Source organism: Anomaloglossus baeobatrachus, chromosome 6 (assembly GCF_048569485.1).
Source record: "Anomaloglossus baeobatrachus isolate aAnoBae1 chromosome 6, aAnoBae1.hap1, whole genome shotgun sequence".
NCBI classification, from domain to species: Eukaryota; Metazoa; Chordata; class Amphibia; order Anura; family Aromobatidae; genus Anomaloglossus; species Anomaloglossus baeobatrachus.
In genome coordinates, this window is record NC_134358.1 from 540,675,860 (window position 1) to 540,694,843 (window position 18,984).

Here is an 18,984-nt window from a genome sequence, read left to right on the forward strand (position 1 = left end):
CTATTGAGAGGTGTGAAAATATGTAATAGAAGAAACCATATTGGGAGAACAAGAGATAGTTATACTAGTGAGGTGATAGGCCAGTCTAAAGAAATATAAATATGGATTTAGAGCATGTTTGAAACTGTGCATACTGGGAAATAACCGTATTGTCTGGGGTAGAGCATTCAATATACCTCGTGCAGTACGATAGAAGTCTTAGAGACGATAGAGTGAGGTTTGGATTATACAGGATCTTAGTCTTATATCGTTAGCAGAACTGAGAGCAAGGGCAGGGTGGTAGGCAGAGATGAAAATGAAGATGTAGGGTGGTGCGAAACTGGAGAGCTTTGTAGGTGAGTGATAAGTTTTATATTGAACTCTGTAGCAGATTGGTAACCAGTGCAATGACTGGCACAGAGTGGAAGCATCAGTGTACTAGATGGATGAACGCTGTGTGCTGCATTTCGGATTGATTACAGAGGGAAGATATTAGTTTCATACTCCCTGTTCTGTACAGGTGACTTTTCAGCAGTCTTCTCACAGAGAACACTTCTATACAGAGTAGATATTACATAGGACCCACCATGCACAATATATTTCATAGCTCACCTCCTCCTCCTGTGCAATGACTGATAACACCTCTATATACAGTAGATAACGCAAGACGCACATTCACAATAAATGATGCCACAGCTCACCACCTCCTCCTCCTGTACAATGATTGATAACACCTCTATATACAGTAGATAATAGAGAACCCATTATTCACAATAGGTGATGTCTCAGCTTACCTCCTCCTGTACAATGAATATCTACTGTATATAGAGGGGTTAAGACAGGATCCATCATTCACAATAGGTGATGTCACAGCTCACATTTTCCCCCCTCCTGTACAATGACTGATAACCCCTCTATATACAGTAGATAACACACGATCGACCATTCACAATAGGTGAGGAAACAGCTCACCTCCTCCTTTACAATGACTGATAACATCCCTATATACAGTAGATAATACAGGATTGTCCATTCACAATAGGTGATGTCACAGCTCACCTTCTCCTCCTGTACAATGACTGATAACACCTCTATATACAGTAGATAATAGAGAACCCATCATTCACAATAGGTGATGTCTCAGCTTACCTCCTCCTGTACAATGAATGATATCTACTGTATATAGAGGGGTTAAGACAGGATCCATCATTCACAATAGGTGATGTCAAAGCTCACATTTTCCCCCCTCCTGTACAATGACTGATAACCCCTCTATATACAGTAGATAACACACGATCGACCATTCACAATAGGTGAGGAAACAGCTCACCTCCTCCTTTACAATGACTGATAACATCCCTATATACAGTAGATAATACAGGATTGTCCATTCACAATAGGTGATGTCACAGCTCACCTTCTCCTCCTGTACAATGACTGATAACACCTCTATATACAGTAGATAATAGAGAACCCATCATTCACAATAGGTGATGTCTCAGCTTACCTCCTCCTGTACAATGAATGATATCTACTGTATATAGAGGGGTTAAGACAGGATCCATCATTCACAATAGGTGATGTCAAAGCTCACATTTTCCCCCCTCCTGTACAATGACTGATAACCCCTCTATATACAGTAGATAACACACGATCGACCATTCACAATAGGTGAGGAAACAGCTCACCTCCTCCTTTACAATGACTGATAACATCCCTATATACAGTAGATAATACAGGATTGTCCATTCACAATAGGTGATGTCACAGCTCACCTTCTCCTCCTGTACAATGACTGATAACACCTCTATATACAGTAGATAATAGAGAACCCATCATTCACAATAGGTGATGTCTCAGCTTACCTCCTCCTGTACAATGAATGATATCTACTGTATATAGAGGGGTTAAGACAGGATCCATCATTCACAATAGGTGATGTCAAAGCTCACATTTTCCCCCCTCCTGTACAATGACTGATAACCCCTCTATATACAGTAGATAACACACGATCGACCATTCACAATAGGTGAGGAAACAGCTCACCTCCTCCTTTACAATGACTGATAACATCCCTATATACAGTAGATAATACAGGATTCTCCATTCACAATAGGTGATGTCACAGCTCACCTTCTCCTCCTGTACAATGACTGATAACACCTCTATATACAGCAGATAACACGATTCACCATGCACAGTAGCCATTTGCCCTTATTAGCAATAACACTTCCATACAAACAGGTATGGTCTGAGTCAGCCTATTGCTGCTAATGTTCATGTGAAAAGCAGGCTGTCAGTCTAGCTGGTCAGAGTGAAAATTGTATGTTTTTTTTGTGCAAAAAAAGTGATATGAAAAGAAAAAAAAATTATCCTAAAAAATAAATTGTACGAAAAAAAAAAAAAAAAAAGGGATTTCAACAATAGGTACTTTTCTGATGACGTTTTAAATGCATTGATTTTTGGCTTTGTACTGGAAAGAAAATGTGATGCAAAAACAAGAACACAAAAAATAGAAAAAAAAAAAACAGAAACGCCAAGAATTATCCGGTCTAAATGATGATGAGACTAATCCACACCCAGAGATTGGAGGGTACAACCGGGGAGCTAACGGATGATGACACATATGAATCGCATATGATCACTGTGCACACAACATATAAAGGTGAGTCTATTCATCTTTCCTTTAGGTAAACAGATGACAGTGCCTTAGGTTGAAAATCCCACCGCCGCACTGAGGAGCGGAGCACCAGCTGTCAGCGTGTGTGGGCAGCAAAGCTGTTTAATAACTACTAATTTAAGCATTTTCCGCCTCTCTCCCTGGAGGAGCACATGTCATTTTAGCCATTATGATGTTCTAGAAAATCACATCTTTCGTGTTCCATCCCCGCAAACATCTCAATCCTAACAGTGATGGCTGACGGTTTATTGAGGCTTTCACAAAACGCCAGTGATTGTGCACTTAGCGCCCATCGTACATGGACCTGTAATAGTCTCCTGGATGATAACGGGTTTACACTCTTAGACACTGTTTAAAGGGGTTCTCAAAACATTTGTTTCAATCACGTGTAATCATAAGGGGCGAATCAGTTAAAGGGGAACTCCATCCACTGATCTAATATATACAGCAGTGGGTATGTATGTATATATAAGTGTGTGTGTGTATGTGTGTGTGTGTGTGTATGCATGCATGCATCTATCTGTGATCTGTGTTTGCTAATGGAATTCGCACAGTCGCATTTACAATCACAAAACTTTGCAAAGACACCTCATTTGACTCAGGGAACGTCGTAGACTATGTTTTGAGTGGAAAATGTAACCCCATACTTTACAGTTATTTGCCAAAAAAACTGCCTCCATTAAAGTCCATGGAGCTGGGAATGAGTTTGTTATTGTACACTCCTATTATGGACAGAGAAAGAGAGACACACCAAAAGACAGACACCGAAAGATACACACAGAAAGAGACACACACAAACAGAAAGACACACACTCGGAACGTGATACACAAAAAAAGACACACACACAGAAAGACTCACCAAAAAACACACACAGAAAGAAACATAGAAAGACAGACACACACACACACACACACACACACACACACACACACACAAAGACACATACCAAAAGATACACACAGAAAGAGACACACACAGAAAGACTCACCAAAAAACACACACAGAAAGAAACATAGAAAGACAGACACACAGAAAGACACACACACACACACACACACACACACACCAAAAGATACACACAGAAAGAGACACACACAAACAGAAAGACACACACTCGGAAAGTGATACACACAGAAAGACACACCGAAAGACACACACAGAAAGAAACACAGAAAGACAGACACACAAAGACACAAACACACACACACACAGAGACACACCGAGACACACAAAAATACACACAGAAACAGACACAGACAGAAAGACACACACACGGAAAGTGATACACACCGAAAGACACACACAAACAAAGAGACACACAGAAAGACTCACCAAAAAACACACAGAAAGACACACACAAAGAGACACACACCAAAAGACACACGCAAACCAAAAGACACACACACAAAACGAATAGACACACACACAAACTGTTTGGATGATTGAGGTAATACGTATATTGGCTGTTTTGACAGTTACCCTGGATAGTTATCAGGACGCCTATAGCAACCAATCACAGCTCTGCTTCTATTTTGATAGAGGGCAAGGAGCTCTGTAAGAAACAAAGGGCATTGTTACTACAGTACAGCTCATGTGTGAGGTAATATATGATTTCGGTGGTGACGCTTAGCCAACGCTGTTGTAGAGGCTGATGTAAGTCACATGACCTCACCTATATACTAATTGTGTGGGGTTTTATGAGGCAACATATTGGCTGAATATTCTTCACACTACTTTGGTAATCATTTAGTTTATTTGTGTTGCATATCTGAGCTGTTAAATATCTGATGTGAAATGCCTCTTACTACTTTACTTTTTTTAGTTTTAACAATACAATTTCTGTCTGTTTAGTTTGTGATTTTTATGTGCAAAATAATTTTTTGTTAACACATTTTATTTTGTTATAGTTAAGAATAGTTAGTTACTATCCTGCGCAACACCGTGTAATACAACCAGTATAGAATAAAGAGGACATTGGTGAAGTCTGATACATGACTTCCACTGCACTCTACAGACTTCTCTTCCCGGAATGTTTCCTTTAGAATGTTCTGTTCATTTTCCAACTTATTTGTTTACATGTCGCAAAAACACTGAAACAAATCGATTTAATTTAAAAAAAACAACAAAAAAAACAAAAAAATAAGCCAAGCAGGTCAAAAAATGGAATAAAAGTCTGTGAATTAAAAATGTAATTTATTTTGCTGAATAGTAAAATAAAGCATTTTTTCACACTAAAATGGTGCAAAAAAAAATTAAAAAAAAAAAAAAAAAAGTACGACAGTGGCGCACACTTTTTTTTTTTTTTTTTTAAACTATACCCTTTTTGTCTCCTCCATTTTCCTTAAAGGAACATTTGGATGCTGGGAGTTCTGTCTGATAATGGATCTAACATTTTTTTGTTGTTTTTATTTTGGTTATCAGTGCTTCTTTGGAGATAAGATTATTAAAAATAAATAATAAAAAGTGATAATTTTATGAAATAGTTATCCATGTATTTTAATAATGATGGGCCATTGGGGGCAAGAGAGTTAAAGAAAAAGAAAAAAAAAGAAGAATAGATACTCATTTTTCAGACCCCTGCCTGTTTTTCCTGCAGGTCTCCTCACTTCTACCAGTGAGGATCATCAATTGAGCACTGCAGCCAGTCATCTTTATTGTATGGTTCATCACTAGATATACATTTTTTTTTATTGTGGACAATGAAAAAAACAAATCCATTAAAAATGATTTAAATCTTATTATATATTCCTATTAAAAGAGAACCTGTCACCAGATTTAGCGACTATAAGCTGCGGCCACCACCACTGAGCTCTTATATACAGCATTCTAGAATACTGTACTATATATAAGAGCCCAGGCCACGCATTCTTGTGAAGTTCTGGCTGCACTGTGGCTCCCAGCTCCATTGACTTTAATGGAGGCAGGTTTTTTAAGGAAAAACTGTAAAGTGTGGTTAAAATTTCCCCTCAAAACATAGTCCATGACATTCCCTGAGCCAAATGGGGTGTCTGTGCAAAATTTCGTGATTGTACATGCGACGGTGTGGATTCCTTTAGCGAACATACACACATATATACATTCATACACTCACCTTTATATATTAGATTCTAGAATGCTGTATATAAGAGCTCACTGGTGGTTGCCGCAGCTTAGATTTGCAAAATCTGGTGACAGGTTCCCTTTAAACTTTAACAACAATTTTATTTTTTTTTCAACCTCCTGGAAATACGTTTCCTCATATAAAATATATTGGAATTGGGTTTTTTTCTTATCTTCATCTGAAATATGTATATACAGCAAAGGAAGATACACTAGAGATTAATATTAGAGAACAAGTATGATCAGTTGCTTTTTTCAGAAATAATGTAATCTACATTGATGAACATTTGAAGGTTTTTTGTAAGGGGTGCACCATGCAAAGATCCAAAGTTTATCAACATAAAACCTTTATTTTGACCACGAAAATGTGATGATGATAATTAGAGAACAGCAATGACCGTAGCACAGAAAATGATAAGTAAATGTTCTGCAGGTAACAATAGTCACCAATCAGTAGGACGTGTACCGACCGTCGCTGTGAAGGACTTCAGCACATCTGCGGCCACAGGACATCACTAGTCTCTCACACTGCTCTGGGGGGATTTTGGTCCACTCTTCTTCCAGTCTCTTTCACAGTTCTTTGACTGTTGTGGGTTTTTTGGCCATAACTTTTTCAGGATTTTCCAGAGGTTTTCTATTGGGTTTAGATCAGGACTCTGGACAGTTCATACTTTGTGTTTTCTGTTTCAAAGAACTGCTTTCCCAGTTTTGCTGTGTGACAGGGAGCATTGTCCTGCATGAAAATTGCTGCTGATTGAGTGATGAACACAAATAAGGAACCACGTGTTAATGAAGAAGGTTCTGATCCACACTTGCATTCACTGTGCCATGTAGCTGTATGAGAGGTCCAACTCCTGCTGCAGAAAACATTCCCCAACCATGACACTTCCTCCACCGCCTTCCACTGACTTCTTAACACACTTCGGGTTCAGTCTTTCCTCAGTTTGTCGATTAACATATTGTTTCCCATCAGATCCAAATAAATTAAACTTGCTTTCATCACTAAAATGAGCTGTGGACACTTCTCCTCTGTCCACACAACATGCTCCTCATGCTTTCAGTCCAAATACTCTTAAACGTCATGACACTGTATGACAAGACAGATCATTACCCTGTTCAGTGCTGAACTCCCTAGCAATTCCAGCTGCAGTGTTGAAACGATTACCCATGGAGATTCCCTGCATTATCCTGTCCTCTCTTGCATTTGTCTTTCGAGGGCGACCAGCCTTCTTGGGGGACTTGAAAGAGTTTGTGATGTTGTAAAGATGCAATATTCTTGAAATCACAGACTTGGAACAACCAACTACTCTCCCTATGTCTGATAGGGTCACCCCTTTGGCCTTCATCTGGACAACCTGCTGCTGGAGGGTTTCAGTCACTTTGGAATGGCACACCAATTTTGCAAAGTCAGTGCAAACTGGAAAGTTAGGCTGCCAGGGTTTGTCAGATAATTAAGGAAATTAGCCCAGGTGCCAGATTAACACCAATAACTTGCAGGGCTCTGAAAGTGGTCTCTAATTCTGATCTGTGTTCTTTTTTTATTTATCTCATTTACATTTTTATTATGTGCCTTACAATAAAATCAATCTAGGAAAGAAGCGGAAAAGACTGCGAGTTTCCTCATGTTAGGATATAATCACATAGGACGACACAATGACCGCAATATTTAGGAAATTGTGTGTTCTCTAATTTTGATCTGGTGTATGTGTGTGTGTGTGTGTGTGTCTCTGTCTGTGTGTATACATGTGCACTATTTTAGCTGAACATTCAACATTTTGCTCTAGAAAGGTGCAAACAAAAGATAAAAGACAAAAATAAAGAACATTTTTTATTTTGTGCTAAATTCACAATTTTGACAAAAGACGACAAAAGAAAAGTGACTCCCCAAAATAAATAAATGACCCCAAGTGTTTAAAGATGGACCATATATCCATGCGACAATGTAATACATGTGGCACACTTATAGTCTCTCCAGTCTAGGTTTCACTCGAAATCATACCGTTTTAGTAACTGCCCCGTTGTATCAGTGTTATGCGGAGCGCTCTTTTATTTTTGGCACACAATCTAACTAATGTAGTATCAGAGGATCCCAGATTATTATCAATTAGCCCCACTATATGTGTTATGTGGTAGGCCTCAGAAGTTGGTGTCTTCACATGTTCGGCGCGGTCCGAGGAGGTGGCCATAGTTGGCTGTGCGTGGAGCGCCGGGTATTTACTTCGAGGGTCTCCTGCAGGAACGGCTTTGACAACAATGACATATTCCACTTACTCGTCCCACCGCTCATTGTGCTTTTGGTAGAGCAATGTCTCCAGGGCCACGGCTTTAACATCCAGAGCTCCTGGGGAAGGCCACTGATTGGTGAGGTGTGTGGTTAACTCCTGCCTCGATCTTAAGTCATTATTCTTTAGTACAGTCCTGTGAAGATACAGACAGGGAACTCCTTCATTTTTCTATCACAATAGAGGCCAAACAACGAATGGAGGCAGGATGGAGGCTCACAAGGGGGATGAAGATGAAGAATGGCTGGGATATCACGGCAGGCCTAATTGTGCTCTGCTAGAAGGAGCAGATCCTCAGGATGGGCGATATTGTCATATGCCTAAGATTTCCATTTTTTTTTTTTTTTTTTTTAAAGAGAACCTCCCATTCCCTCAATCTGGTAACCTGTCACCCAGATTTCCCATACAATAGATATAATATATATCCCAAAGTAAGATTTCCAGACAAGACAATGCAAAATATACAGGATTTGTGAAAACCCCGCAACCCCTTTTTTTGGGTCTGGTAATGGATGATATTAAACGGTTACTCCCATCTCCAAGATCATATCTCAATATGCAGTAGGTGTAATAATAAATAATAATAATTAATAATATTATTAGCAAATACTTCCAATTAGAAATGTCCTGATATAGCCATGGCACTTACCTCATGTGCAGGGCAATACAATAGCTTACGTATCCATGGTTACCACCACGATCAACTATCTGTCAATATATGAGTGGACATAACCATGAATACCTAAGCTGCAATGCCCTGCACATGAGGTAAGAGACATGGCTAGATCAGGAGAACTATACTACATTTCTAATTGGAGGTATTTGATAATATTATTATTAATAATAATATAATAATAATAATAATAATAATAGCAAATACTTTCAATTAGAAATGTCCTGATATAGCCATGGCTCTTACCTCATGTGCAGGGCAATACAATAGCTTACGTATCCATGGTTACCACCACGATCAACTATCTGTCAATATATGAGTGGACATAACCATGAATACCTAAGCTGCAATGCCCTGCACATGAGGTAAGAGACATGGCTAGATCAGGAGAACTATACTACATTTCTAATTGGAGGTATTTGCTAATATTATTATTATTATTATTATTATTTATTAATAATAATAACAATAATATTATTACACCTACTACATATTGGGATAGGATCTTGGGAGATGGGAATGCCCCTTCAATGGATGTCACCGTTGGGAACTCAGAACCCCTTTTGCAACACTTTTTAATGGTTCCAGTGTGTTTAAAGAAAAAAAAAATACATTTTCCAAATAGTCTTTATTATTATTATTTTTCTTTGCAGATCTATGTGTTGCCGTGGTTACAGACTACAAACAAACCCTGTGTAGTCAGATCCTGCAGCTATTCTCACTTTTACGTGTCTTTTTCTTGCCATTGTAAATTTCTTGTGAAAACATATTGATTAAAAATGTCAACTTACAAATAACGATTTAAAAACAGTTCTCCGCTTTTGGGCAATCCCTACTTTTTCAACAAGTCCCTTAGTATACTTTGCAGACTTTTTTTCTTTTGTACTTAAAGACGTGTTCCCATCTCCAAGATCCTATCCCAATATGTAGTAGGTGTAATATAATAATAATAATTAATAATAATAATAAAAAAAATATTGAATACCTCCAATTAGAAATGTAGTATAGTTCTCCTGATTAGCCATGTTTCTTACCTCATGTGCAGGGCATTGCAGGACCTTGGGTATCTATGGTTATGACCACCAGCAACTAACTAGCTTACTGTGACTATATGTGTGGTCTAAATCATGGATACCTAAAGTCCTGCAATGTCCTGATATAGTTATGTCTCTTACCTCAGGTGCAGGGCATTGCAGGACCTTAGGTATCCTTGGTTATGTCCACACATGTAATCACAGTTAGTTAGTTATGTCTCTTACCTCATGTGCAGGGCATTGCAGGACCTTAGGTATCCATGGTTATGACCACTAGCAACTAACTAGCTTACAATGACTATATGCGTGGTCTTAACTATGGATACCTAAGGTCCTGCAATGTCCTGATATAGTTATGTCTCTTACCTCAGGTGCAGGGCATTGCAGGACCGTAGGTACCCTTGGTTATGTCCATGCATGTAGTCACAGTTAGTTAGTTACTTGCTGGTGGTCATAACCATGGATACCTAAAGTCCTGCAATACCCTGCACATGAGTTAAGACTCGAGACATAGTGAAGCAGAACTATACCACATTTCTAATGGGATGTATTTTCTACTATTTTTATTTTTACACCTACTATATATTGGGATAGGATTTTAGAGATAGGAATACCCCTTTAAGTACAAAATATTAAAAAAAAAAGTCTGCAAAGTTTATTAAGGAACTCGTCGAAAACGTAGGGATTGCGCAAAAGCGTCAAACTCTTTTTAAATCATTTGTAAATTGACATTTTTATTAATATGTTTTCACAAGAAAAAAAGGACAGGTAAAAAGTTCTCTGACTACACAAGGTTTGTTTGTAGTCTGTAACCACGGCAACACATAGAAAGAAAAGAAAATTAATTAGAAAGACTATTTGGAAAATTGATTACTGCACTGAAACCATTAAAACGTGTTGCAAAAGGAGTTCTGAATTCCTAAAAGGTGGCATCCATTAAAGGGGTATTCCCAGCTCCAAGATCCTGGCCCAATATTTAGTAGGAGATGGGAATACCCATTTATGTGTATTTAGGGCTAAAAATCATTACTGCAATTGGATTATATTAAACATTTTGTACAGTTTGCCTTCCATCGTCTCGGCCTTGCACTGTCAACTGATAGGAGCAGAAGGAGTTAACTGAGAATTATTCAGTGAGCGGTCTCTGAGCACTCTTTTCTGAACTCCTCTTAACTGACCACATTTGCATGGGTATTATAGAGCCTGTAAAACCCAAACGAGGCAACATTTTTACCTAAAATATATTGCCACAATGATGTTTTAGCCCCCACAACATGCATTTGTATAAAAAATATTGTCCCAAAAAAATAGACAAATTCTTTAAGTCCCTGTGTGGAGGTCGCCTGAGCTGTAGTTTGTTTGTTTAAACGTAATAAGAATATCTGTGTATGTAAAGAATCAAAATGTAGATGTAGTTGCATAATTATCTGTCTATGTAAAAATTGCACAAATCTATAAAAGCTGTATAGTCATGAAAGGGTTACCAAGAATGAGTGAACAGGGAAGTTTCCTAATGATGAGTAAAAGTCTTATCAGTAATGTTTACACAGAAAGAATGTTTTAACAAACAAAGATATGTTGGGAGAAAATAAGGAGTTGAATACTCCTACTCCCTTGTTCTAGCTTCAAGGTTAGAAATGCAGATTGTATAATTGGGTGTGTTGGAATACACGAGTTAGTTGATGACGCTGGCTCAAGGAGAGCATGTCTGTGTGTTCATTGTCTGATACATGGATATATCGACACTGGTATACAGCTAATACGGCGCCGTCCCTGGATATCCCAAACGGAGACTCCATTAGCAGTCTTCACCCAAATTCCTCCCTTGACACCTGGAGACCACTTTATCTCTATTTCTTAGTCAACCTGAGAACCTGTGAAATGTTTGGTGATACTCCAGAGCAGAGAGCCCTACTTGGTGCTCACTACTACAGGCTCCGTTGCCTCAAATACGCCGATAGGATGTATTGGAAGGAGTCGTCTACATCATAGGATTCCCGCCAGGCTGCCCTGATGATAAATCTATATTACAGCCCATTATCTGTTAGATCTGGTTGTTTCCATGGAATTGCTCATTTGATCACTGCGTGCGGTTTCGGGCATTTAGGTCCCATGGAAATTGCTTTCTAAAGTTTTCAGAAAAAATATATATGAAAATAAGAAAATATCTCCAATGTGAGACCTCAGATAAGATCCAGTATAAAGATTACAGTGAGTTTTAATAAACGCTCATTTCATCATGTTATCAGTGAGATTATTAACTGTATCCTACACGGATTCACATAATTCTTTGTAGTATTTCTTTTTTCTGAGATTCACGTATTTGTTGCTAAAAATAATGTTTGCAATAAAAATATTTGCACCATTTACCTTCTATAGCCTAAAGCGGGCTTTACACACTGCGATATCGGTCCCGATATCGCTAGCGTGGGTACCCGCCCCCATCTGTTGCGCGCCACGGGCAAATCGCTGCCTGTACCGCACAACATCGCCCAGACCCGTCACACATACTTACCTGCCCGGCGACGTCGTTGTGACCGGCGAACCGCCTCCTTTCTAAGGGGGTGGTCCGTGCGGCGTCACAGCGACGTCACTGAGCGTCCGCCCAATAGAAGCGGAGGGGCGGAGCTGAGCGGGACGTAACAACCCGCGCACCTCCTTCCTTCCGCATAGCGGCCGGGAGGCAGGTAAGGAGAGGTTCCTCGTTCCTGCGGTGTCACACGGAGCGATGTGTGCTGCCGCAGGAACGAGGAACGACCTCGTTACTGCTGCAGTAAAGATTTTTGAGAATGGACCCTATGTCACCGATGAGCGATTTTGCACGTTTTTGCAACGATGCAAAATCGCTCATCGGTGTCACACGCTAATGCGGCCGGATGTGCGTCACCAATTCCGTGACCCCAACGAGTTCGCATTAGCGATGTCGTAGCGTTTAAAGCCCCGTTTAGAGTTGTGCCGTCTATTGCCTGGCTGCAAAATGAGTTAACTGAGAATCTATCAGTGAGCTTACTCAGAATGAATTAACTGAGAATCCATCAGTGAGCTTACTCAGAATGAATTACGGGAGAGCTTGAAACTTTCATCTGTCTCTTTCTGACGGATTTATCGCCACAGAACAAACATAGCCTGTATAAAAAGCCAGAAGGTGCAAATATTTTTTTAGTAAAACCCAATTGGAAAAATAATTTTTAGCCCCAAATACATTCAAGTAAAATAAGATAAAATAAAAAATTGTAGTAAATTTCCTAAGCTTTCCATAATAGTGACTGAAGAAATTAATTAATGTGGACCAGTCACTTGCCATAAATATGTAGTTTTTATCTAAATACCACAGTTTTCCTAAATCTAACATTGTTTTTTTGGCTATCCCTCATTTTAATCCTGTCTGTGATGATAATGAGACTGCTGAAAAGCTTTCTGTACAGAAAAGGAAGAATACGTATAGTATAATGCTTTGTGACCAGTGTGAAAAATGCAAGATCAGTTTAGTATTATTTTTGGAGTTCATCTGCAGGGTAATAGTGTTCTCAACCTCAGCATTAGAGGCGGCTGTTAGTCAGTGGTGGGGCGTGGTTACAGCTGCCGCTCACTATGCTCAGAGCGGTGACTGAAGCCGTGTCGGCATTGCCCCAATGACTGAAAGCTGCCAGGAGGAATAAATTTAATTTCCTCCCAGTAGCCGGGCCTTTAGTGTGGGCACCGGGCAGGTTCAGAACGCTATTAACTTGCAGATTAACTTCATATCTTCATGTTAATAGCAATTTTTTTTTCACATGACAGGTTCCCTTTAAATCAGGTTTATGTGTTGCATTGTATTTACAAAAAGAAGTTGGCATTTGTTTCCCCCATATCACAATCTTTATATAAAAAAAATAATCTTGCAATTTTCACAATGAGACCTTTTTGAGACTCATATTTCCTGTCCTTTCATAAAGCATTCACAGCAGTTTCCTTATCAGCAGTTGCAGGATTATATTGACCGGCAAGTCCCTCCCCCTCCCGTCACAATGACTCGTGCACACGCTCATTAAATGCTTCAATACAAAAGAGAGTGTTTAATGCATGTGTGTTATTTCCTTCAGAAGAAAAAAAGAAATTAGAAATTAAATGTGAAAAATTACATTTTTGTTTTTGTTTTTCTCTCTCAATACAGATTGTGGTATGTAAAAAAAAAAAAAAAAATAGTAAAACAAAAAAAAATTATATAATATACTAGCTGTACTACCCGTAACGTTAATACGTTCTATTTTGTTAACAACAGTTATTAACATTCCTGGGATAGAATGTATAAATAGAATGTATTAACGCTCGGGATAGTTACTGTCTCTCTGTTTCTCTCTCATTCTCTGTCTGTCTCCCCCTCTGTATATATCTCTCTGTCTCTATCTTTTTGTCTCTTTCCCTGTCTGTCTGTCTATCTATCTCTGTCTCTTTCTCTGTCTGTCTCTTTCCCTGTCTGTCTCTTTCCCTGTATTGGTCTCTTTGTCTGTCTCTTTAGCGGTCTCTGTTTGTCTCTTACCCTGTCTGTCTCTTTCCCTTTCTTTCCCTGTCTGTCTGTTTCCCTGTGTCTGTCTCTTTGTCTGTGTCTGTCTCTTTGTTTGTCTGTTTCTTACCCTGTCTATGTCTGTTTCTTACCCTGTCTATGTCTGTTTCTTACCCTGTCTGTGTCTGTTTCTTACCCTGTCTGTGTCTGTCTCTTTCCCTGTCTGTGTCTGTCTCTTTCCCTGGCTGCATTGTGACACGCCAACATTCCATATAAGGGCGTGGCTGCGCATTCTTCTGAAGTTCTGGCTGCACTGTGGCTCCCAGCTCCATTCGCTTTAATGGAGGCAGGTTTTTTGGCGAATAACTGTAAAGCGCGGGGGTTAAAATTTCCCCTCAAAACATAGCCTATGACGCTCTCGGGGTCAAAATTTTGTGGCTGTAGCTGCGACGGTGCAGATGCCAATCCCGGACACACACACACACACACACACACACACAGCTTTATATATTAGATATACATATATACATACTGTATATATATATATATATATATATATATATATATATATTATATATATATATATATATATATATATATTATATATATATATGTATATATATATATATGGTGGTCCAAAAGTAGGTGGACAGTAGGTGTAATAGGGTTATCAAACATGGTGTAAAGTGAAACTGACTCAGTTGCCCTTAGCAACCAATCAGATTCCACCTTTCATTTTCCAAAGAGTCTGTGAAGAATGAAAAGTGAAATTTGATTGGTTGCTAAGGGCAACTGAGTCAGTTTCACTTTACACCATGTTTGATAACCCTATTGCACATACTGTCCACCTACTTCTGGACCACCCTGTATATTGCGCACCCACCCAACAAAAAAAATAAATAAAACGTATATTTTAATCAAAAACCTAAATTTAAACAATACGTGATTTTCTGATGGCTTCCTTTTAATGCTACTGTGCCATTTTCATGGCACTGACATAATGCCATCTCGGACAGTCCCATGGAAGTGAATATAGCCATGTCGTAGTTATGCATGACTGTAAGTGATGAGTGAGAACTACCATACTTGGGTGATCGGGACTCATAACGAGCAGTCGGACGCTTGGACGGGCACAAATCAAATATTGAGTATAATGTAAGTCAATGGGGAACATTTTTCCAGGAAATTTTCCCATTGACTTCCATTATACTCGGTACTTGAGTCGCAATCATCCGAGTGTCCGATTGCTCGTTACGAGACCCGAACATGGTAGTGCTCGATCATCACTAGTTACTACTCCTTTCTCATAATTTAAGACCTTCATGCTCAAGATTGCTGTGTATAAACTGTACTGCACACATAAATAACACCTGAAAGACAACTCTATTATATTGTATAGGGCGGCTTTATTTTACAAGGATCCAAAGAAATTGAGGAAAAAATAAACGTATCCTTACAAATATCTGTGAGAACTAAAAACGCTACAGAACAGTAATAGGACACCAATAAGTCTTCAGTCTATAGTGCCTTGCAATGTTTAGAATGTATTCATCTGCAGCTGTTGCCGCAAAGCATTCAGCTGCAGTAAAGTGCTGACAGCGGTGTGCACCGGACACAATCATCGAGGGGTGCTTCTTGCGGACCGCAGGCACACAGACCTCTCCATGATTGCAGCGGCAGCCCCGCTCACCGGAAGCAATCATCGCTTTACTGCAGTTGAATGCTTTGCAGCATTCAACTGCAGTACAGCGATGAAGGCAGTGGCAGCCCAGTTCACCGGATATGATTATGGAGGGGTCTATGTGCCTGCGGTCCGCAAGAAGCATCCCTCGATGATCGTGTCCGGTGCACACTGCTGTCAGCACTTTACTGCAGCTGAATGCTTTGCGGCGCCACAAATCATTCAAGTGAAGTAAAGCGCTGACGACAACATCGGCAACCCCTGCGCTAGCCGCGATCACCGAGGGGTCTATGTGCCTGCGGTCTGCAGGAAGCAGGTAAGAGGACACCGCAGGAACGGAGGACAAGTTTTTCCAGTTTTTTTAGGGGCCTTGGCTTATACCCGAGTATACATGGTATGTGGAAGTAATATCATCATATACTGTGTGAGATCCTCCATGATGAAGCCATCTCTGTGGGACGGCAGCGCCTATCCAGGGTGAACGGATCTGAGGAACCATGCAATGAATCTACAATGGGTGTAATTTCGCGTCCCGTGATATCTGCTGCCGCAGGCCTCCGTGCCGCGCTTACTCATCACTGCAATTATTTGATAAATCACCTTCATGTAATTGCCGACGCTTCACAATATTTTCTAGTGACATTTTCATTTACTTCTTTGTGATGTTTCTGCTCGGGCGCTTGGAAGATTCAGATAAGTTAATGAGGGTTAAAAAATCCAGAAAAAGGATTCATGGATAGTAATGTGTCATGGGAGATAGACTACAATCCCGAAGCAACGCTAAAAAACCGCAAACAAAAACAACCAAAAAAACAGTTCATGGATGGATAATACCCCAAAAATGAACAAACCGATAGGTTGCGAGGAGGGATGGAATTCGAGAAAAGGGAAGCAATAGTTCTAAAACTGCCATCTAAAGCTAGAAACACAAAGGAGATTTAGGAGTTCATGATATTATTATTATTTTATTATTATTATTATTTATTAATATAGCGCCATTTATTCCATGGCGCTTTACAAGTGAAAGAGGGTATACGTACAACAATCATTAACAGTACAAGACAGACTGGTATAGGAGGAGAGAGGACCCTGCCCGCGAGGGCTCACAGTCTACAGGAGGAGAGAGGACCCTGCCCGCGAGGGCTCACAGTCTACAGGGAATGGGTGATGGTACAATAGGTGAGGACAGAGCTGGTTGTGCAGTGGTCTACTGGACTGAGGGCTATTGTAGGTTGTAGGCTTGTTGGAAGAGGTGGGTCTTGAGGTTCCTCTTGAAGCTTTCCATGGTAGTGGAGAGTCTGATGTGCTGAGGTAGAGCGTTCCAGAGTATGGGGGATGCGCGGGAGAAATCTTGTACACGAGTGTGGGAAGAGGAGATAAGAGAGGAGCAGAGAAGGAGATCTTGTGAGGATCTAAGGTTGCGTGCAGGTAGGTACCGGGAGACTAGGTCACAGATGTAGGGAGGAGACAGGTTGTGCATGGCTTTGTATGTCATGGTTAATGTTTTGAACTGGAGTCGTTGGGCGATGGGAAGCCAGTGAAGGGATTGGCAGAGTGGCAAGGCTGGGGAGTAGCGAGGGGAGAGGTGGATTAAGCGGGCTGCAGAGTTTAGGATAGATTGGAGGGGTGCAAGAGTGTTGGAAGGTAGGCCAGAGAGCAGGAGGTTGCAGTAGTCGAGGCGGGAGATATTATTATTTATTATAGTACCATTTATTCCATGGCGCTTCACAAGTGAAAAGGGTATACATAAAATCAAGTACAATAATCATGGACAATACAAGGGACAGACTGGTATAGGAAGAGAGAGGACCCTGCCTACGAGGGCTCACAGTCTTCTGGGAATGGGTGAGGATACAGTGGGTGAGGCTACTGGTCTGCGGGTTACTGCAGGTTGTAGGCTTCTCGGCAGAGATGGGTCTTTAGGTTCCTTTTGAAGCTTTCCATGGTGGCTGAGAGTTTGATATACTGGTGTAGAGCGTTCCAGAGTATGGGTGAGGCACGAGAGAAATCTTGTATGTGATTGTGGGAAGAGGCGATAAGAGAGGAGTGGAGAAGGAGATCTTGTGAGGATTTGAGGTTGCGTGCAGGTAAGTTCCAGGAGACTAGGTCACAGATGTATGGAGGAGACCAGTTTCGGATGGCTTTGTAGGTCTTGGTTAGAGTTTTTAACTGGAGTCTTTGTGCAATGGAAAGCCAGTAAAGGGATTGACAAGAGTGGTGAGGCCGGGGAATAGAGGGGGGACAGGTGGATTAGTCGGGCTGCAGAGATTAGGATAGATTGGAGGGATGCAAGAGTGTTAGAAGGGAGGCCAGAGAGCAGAAGGTTGCAGTAGTCGAGGCGGGAGAGGATGAGGTCATGCACTAGTGTTTTTGCTGATTCTTGGTTAAGGAATGCTCAAATCTGGGAAATATTTTTGAGTTGTAGTCGGCAGGAAGTGAAGAGGGCTTGGATATGTGGCTTGAAGGAGAGAGCGGAGTCAAGGGTTACTCCGAGGCAACAAGGTTGTGAGACTGGTGAGAGTGAGCAGCCATCAACTTTGATGGATAGGCTTCTTGGAGGGGTTGAGTGAGGAGGAGGAAAGATAATGAATTCAGTTTTGTCCATGTTAAGCTTTAGAAGTCGTGCAGAGAAGAAGGATAAAATAGCAGACAGACATTGTGGGATTCTGGTTAGTAGGGAGGTGATGTCAGGTCCAGAGAGGTAGATCTGCGTATCATCAGCGTAGAGGTGATGCTGAAAGCCGGGGGACTCTATGAGCTGTTCTCCTATTGTCTAAAATGATTTTAAAAGGGAAAATAAAAAATAAAAAAGCGTCTATAATCGGACTTAAAAGTTTGTGTGTAGATCTAAGGGTATTTGCACAAAGTGTCTTCTAGATCCCCGACATACCCACATCTTTTTAAAGCAAAAGTGCTTTTTCTCTGATATCCTCTAGAGCGTTTTTTTGTGGCCTTTTCAAAGCCTGAAACACTTAAAAGAGGTTATAAAAGACTGAACATGTGCACGGCAAGTCGTTTTGACACTGCTGTGTATATGGCCATTAATTTTGGAGTTTTTTCAGCTCTTTTGCA

The 18,984-nt window shown here is 40.4% G+C and overlaps 1 protein-coding gene across 2 annotated transcripts in view; it reads right to left on the reverse strand.

Moving 5' to 3' along the window:
- Positions 1–18,984, reverse strand: part of RUNDC3B (RUN domain containing 3B) — a 192,181-nt gene that overhangs the window by 32,997 nt on the left and 140,200 nt on the right. The window contains exon 9 of one of the 2 annotated variants that reach the window (XM_075315612.1): positions 8,031–8,177. The exons of the other annotated variant lie outside the window; for it this stretch is intronic. Coding sequence (XP_075171727.1) covers positions 8,031–8,177 — 147 coding nt within the window. The remainder of the gene's footprint in view (positions 1–8,030; positions 8,178–18,984) is intronic. 2 annotated transcript variants of the gene reach the window in all.